Raw genomic sequence first — 4,759 nt, 5'->3', positions numbered from 1 at the left:
TTAGGGTTTATGGTAGTGTTAGGGTGAAGATTTTTTTATTTTTATTTTTTTTTAAGTTTAATTACCCTTGGAGGGGTAGGGGCTGAGCAACACCCCCAGGCTTTACCATGAATAACAAAAACAAAATACACGGAGGGGGGCATAAACCTAACCTCCAATCCTAAGATGGTTTGGAGTTGACTTTCAAGAATGTCAACTCCACCCCTTACAATGAAAGATGAAACCAAAATACTACAAACCTAAGGAGAGGACTCCTCTCATTACATAGTATCTAGGAAGCATAAATTAGGGAGACTCTCCCTTTACAAGAAGCCTATCAACTAACTAACCTATGTCCTGTTCAAAGTAGCTATATTATTTACATATAGCTAAGTTGAAAAGGTACTATAATCAAGTAGGATCAAAAAACATTTTGGTCTTCTTTCTTCGAAAGCTTGGCATGTCCATCAGATCCATTTGATAGTAGGCATGTGCTTCTTTAGGGAGTTGGTTGCTGTGGACGTAGACTTGAGGAGCTGTATTGTTGTGGCTATGTTTTGAAAGTGCGTCTACGACCCAATTTGCTTCTCTAAAGATGTGGGAACATCTGAAATTCTGAGTTTGTATGATGATTTGTTGGAGTCTTTCAAGCTGATTGGTAAGATTCCAAGGTGGTGCTATTTTATTTGAAATCCATTGCACCACTAATAAGGAGTCTAAATCAAGTAAAATGTTTTTGAAACCTAATTCAAAAGCCCAAGTCAGTCCAAAGAGAGCAGCCTCAATCTCAGCTTGGTTGTTCGATCCTTCTCCAAGAGGTGTTGAGAAAGCCATTATCATTTTGCCTTCTTTATCTCGGATGATACCTCCAGCCCCAATTTTTCCTTCATTGGTGAGAGCACTTCCATCTGTATTAATTTTGATCCATTGGTCTGGAGGCTTAAACCATGTTACCTTGTACACTTTAATGTTGTGAACACATTTCTCGCTTGTTTGGATCAATGCTGTCAAGTTTCCAGGCCAGTTGATACTTGGGAAGGCATTTTTCAACATCTTGAAGGTGTCCTTGTAAATTGCATATTTGATGCGGCTGATATTGGTTCCTTTGCCTCCGTATTTGCATGCGCACCTGTTCTTCCATAAATTCCAACAGATAAATATTGGTGTCGCCTGCAATAGCAGTTTGTGGCCTGCGTTGTTTGGCTTGGTTGTCCACCACTGTTTGATCAGTGCTGGCAGTGTGGAGTGGTCAGCTTGTATCCCTGCAGTCGCTGCAAAAAAACTCCACACAATAGTTGCAAAAGGTCCAGAATTGAAGATGTGCTCAATGGTATCCATACCTGCTCGATCAAAACAACAAAAGCAAGGTAATGGCTCAATGCCAAAGTTAGATAATTCTTCATTTGTAGGAAGCTGACCCTTTAATGTTCTCCATAATAGAAATGAAGTCTTAAAAGGAATGAATTTATGCCATAATGCAGAATTGAAAAAGTTCTTCGCCTTTTTGTTTCTAATTTCATCCCAAGCTGATTTGCAATCGAATCTGCCATGGATGTTTAGCTTCCAAATTGCTTGGTCAGGTCTGTGTTGTTGTTGAGGAATTCTGGTGGCCAGGATGCTGGAAAGGTGAGTTATTGGTGCATGCCTCACCAATTTGCTCCACTTCCATTCTCCATTTTCCCAAAAATCTGCTACAATGCTGTTATTAAACCTGTTGCTGCTGGTTGTGTGTTGAGCTAGAGGACCTGTACCAAGCCAATTATCCCACTAAAAGGAATAGTTCCCAGCTTGGAGTTTCCAATGGATGTGTTGTTCCATCTGTTGTCTGGTATCTAGCATATTCTTCCACATTAAAGACTGTCCAGTATCCCATTTTTTATTCACCGGATTTGCTCTTTTACAGTACTTAGCTCTCAAGAAGTCACCCCACAAAGTTTGTTTAGTTCTGAAACTCCACCAATGTTTGAATTGGAATGATTTACAAACATCTTGTAGATTCCTCATCCCTATCCCCCCTTCCTCATAAGGCTAACTCAGATTTTTCCAAGAGGACCAATGGTATTTTTTCCTATCATTCTTCCATCCCCAAAAGAAATCTACATTGAGCATTTGAATTTGTCTGATGATAGTTTTCGGAGGTATTACAGCTGATAATAGATGTATAGGCAAATCTTGAAGAACATGTTTGGAGAGTACAACTTTTCCACCATAACTAAGTTGTTTTTTTTTGCCAACCTGTAATTCAGGAAACGACCTTGTTAATAAGATCAGAAAAATAAACATTCCTAGGTCTGCCAACAAATAAGGGGCAACCTAGGTAAGTGATAGGGCCTTGATTCTGTTTAAAACCTGTCAGCCTTTTAATTCTATCCCTAGTGCTATTGAACGTACTAGAGTGTAGTATGAAATGGCTTTTATCTCCATTGATAAGTTGCCCCGAAATCTTTTCATACTCCTTCAAAGTATGCATAAGGATTTTCAAGGTTTTGGATTTTCCGGAGGTAAAGAGAATAATGTCATCCGCAAAACATAGGTGATTCACTTGTGGCCCCCTCTTTTCCATGGTGAAACCTTTGTATTCCGGGTGAGTGTGAAGTCTATTGAGTGATCTCGATAATACCTCAGCACCTAAATTAAATAAGGCCGGGGAGAGTGGATCACCTCGTTTGAGACCTCTAGAAGAGCGGAAGAAACCATATCTTTTTCCATTAACTATAATAGAGTACCAATTGTTTGCCATGATTCTCCAAATCATATCAATAAACACCTCATCAAAGCCCATCTTCCTTAGAACCAGGCAAGTATATGACCAGGAGACCCTGTCATAAGCTTTTGCCATGTCTAGTTTGATAATTACATTACTTCCAATGTTGGGTTTCTTGATTTGGTGAATGATTTCCTGAGCGAGCATGATGTTTTCCGAAATACTTCTTCCCTTTACAAAACCAGACTGGTTGGAGGAAATCAAAGCTGGAAGGATAGGGCTAAGTCTATTACTTACTAGTTTAGATATAATCTTACTAGTGAAGTTACTTAGACTTATTGGCCTATATTCTGTAAGTTTGTTTGGATTATTCACTTTAGGGAGCAACACAATGCAAGAATGAGAGAAGTACTTAGGAATCATTTGGCCACTAAAGAAAGCATGAAGAACTTCTAACAAATCATTCTTGATAATGTTCCAACATTTTTGAAAGAAAAACCAATTCATACCATCAGGACCTGCTGCAGAGTTAGGACTCATAGAAAACACTACCTCTTTAAGTTCATCCAGGCCAGGTACTGTGTTGAGTAGGGTGTTTTGGTCTTGATTGACCATTCTGGGGATGCAATCTAGACTTTTCTCATTAATAAGCTTCTCTTCACCAGTGAATATGTTCTTGAAGTGCTCACAAGCCTCCTGAGCAATAGTGTTCTCACCCTCAATCCAATCCCCATTTTCTGTGACAATTTTGTGAATGAATAATTTCCTCCTCCTTCCCCTTATAATTGAATGAAAGTATTTGGAGTTGGTATCACCGTCTTTAAACCATTGAAGTTGAGTCTTTTGCTTCAAGATAGTGTCCTCAATTTTGAGGAATTTGATATATTGAGCATTGAGTTCATGGAGGGTACTCCTATTTGAGTTCGTTTGGTCAAGGATATACTTTTCTTCCGCTTCATGCACTTGTTCCTCATACATCCTAACTTTCTGGAAGATATCTCCAAATTCATTTTTTGACCAAACACTAAGGGTATTAGATAATCGTTTCATTTTCTGATGAAACTTTCACATAGCATTACAAACCACAGGTCTATCCCAACAATTTTTAACAGTAAGCATAAAGTTGGGATTGTCAACCCAACAGTTCAAGAATCTGAAATATTTAATGTGGTCGGCTGCAGTAGATACCATCTCCAATAACAAAGGACAATGTTCTGACCCCGTAGTTGGTAAGTGAGTTATGGTTGTTTGGGGCATCTTTTCTAACCATGAATCATTTACTAAGGCCCTGTCAAGTCTCTTCCAAACTCTGTGATTTATGCCCCTCTTATTAGACCAAGTGAACTTATGGCCACTGAACCCAATGTCAGCAAGACCACAAGCTTCAATGACAGCAATGAAATCCAAGCTTTTTCTCATGTTGTAAGGAAGACCACCTAGCTTTTCCCCCACATCAGTAATAACATTATAATCCCCCACAGCACACCAAGGGTTGGTATTAACTGAGGCATGGTAGAGTAGTTTATCCCATAAGGGCCTCCTCAGGTAGTCTTTGCATTTTGCATAGATAAAAGTACTAGTAAATTGTTGTTGTAGTTAATTGTGTTTCATATCACAGGTGATTTGCTGTTCATCTTCATCAAGAATATTACAGTCAATATCACTGTTCCAAAAAACCCAAATCTTACTATTACAATTACTACTGGCATTATCCATGTTCAATTGTACTTTAAAGCTTTTAATATTAACACTCTCAGAGAAGGGTTATAAAATGGCAATAATTGACAATTGGTGCATTTTCCAAAGCATTTTGAGTCTTTCCAACACTCCTTGAGTGTTGATTCCTCTCACATTCCATATGATTGTGTTAATCATTGGGATGATCTGGATGAGAAAAGCCTGGTATTAGGTCTGCCAGCAGTAACATTGCTAGCATCTTGCTTAGAGAGATGGAATTTGTCTTGGTGAAAACTCCGTGGGGAAAGACCCTGCCTATTAGTTACCTGCTGTATCTCATTCTCAAGAGTTTTATCATTAGATGGACTAAAGGCTCTGATGAGAGCCTCACTAGTCTCA

At 38.9% G+C, this 4,759-nt stretch overlaps 1 protein-coding gene across 1 annotated transcript; it reads right to left on the bottom strand.

Moving 5' to 3' along the window:
* Nucleotides 1–390: 390 nt before the first annotated feature.
* Nucleotides 391–4,399, bottom strand: LOC138338725 (uncharacterized). Its single transcript, XM_069289808.1, has 5 exons — nucleotides 4,300–4,399; nucleotides 3,767–4,233; nucleotides 2,600–3,670; nucleotides 2,125–2,214; nucleotides 391–1,746 (listed from the first exon to the last, which is right to left on the bottom strand). Exons 1-5 carry the CDS (start codon nucleotides 4,397–4,399, stop codon nucleotides 391–393), a joined length of 3,084 nt encoding a protein of 1,027 aa, XP_069145909.1.
* Between the last annotated feature and the right edge of the window lie 360 nt (nucleotides 4,400–4,759).

Source organism: Solanum lycopersicum, chromosome 10 (genome assembly GCF_036512215.1).
Source record: "Solanum lycopersicum chromosome 10, SLM_r2.1".
Classification (NCBI taxonomy): domain Eukaryota; kingdom Viridiplantae; phylum Streptophyta; class Magnoliopsida; order Solanales; family Solanaceae; genus Solanum; species Solanum lycopersicum.
This window is presented reverse-complemented; position numbering and strand designations above follow the sequence as displayed.

Excerpts from the sequence above, each read along its gene's own strand:
- LOC138338725 (XM_069289808.1), bottom strand. The coding sequence starts at position 4,399 with ATGGATAATGCCAGTAGTAATTGTAATAGTAAGATTTGGGTTTTTTGG. Across the intron at positions 4,234-4,299 it reads AGATGAACAGCAAATCACCT|ACTACCTGAGGAGGCCCTTA; the intron begins GTGATATGAAAC and ends CAAAATGCAAAG. Across the intron at positions 2,215-2,599 it reads TATTTAATTTAGGTGCTGAG|GTTGGCAAAAAAAAACAACT; the intron begins GTATTATCGAGA and ends CCTGAATTACAG.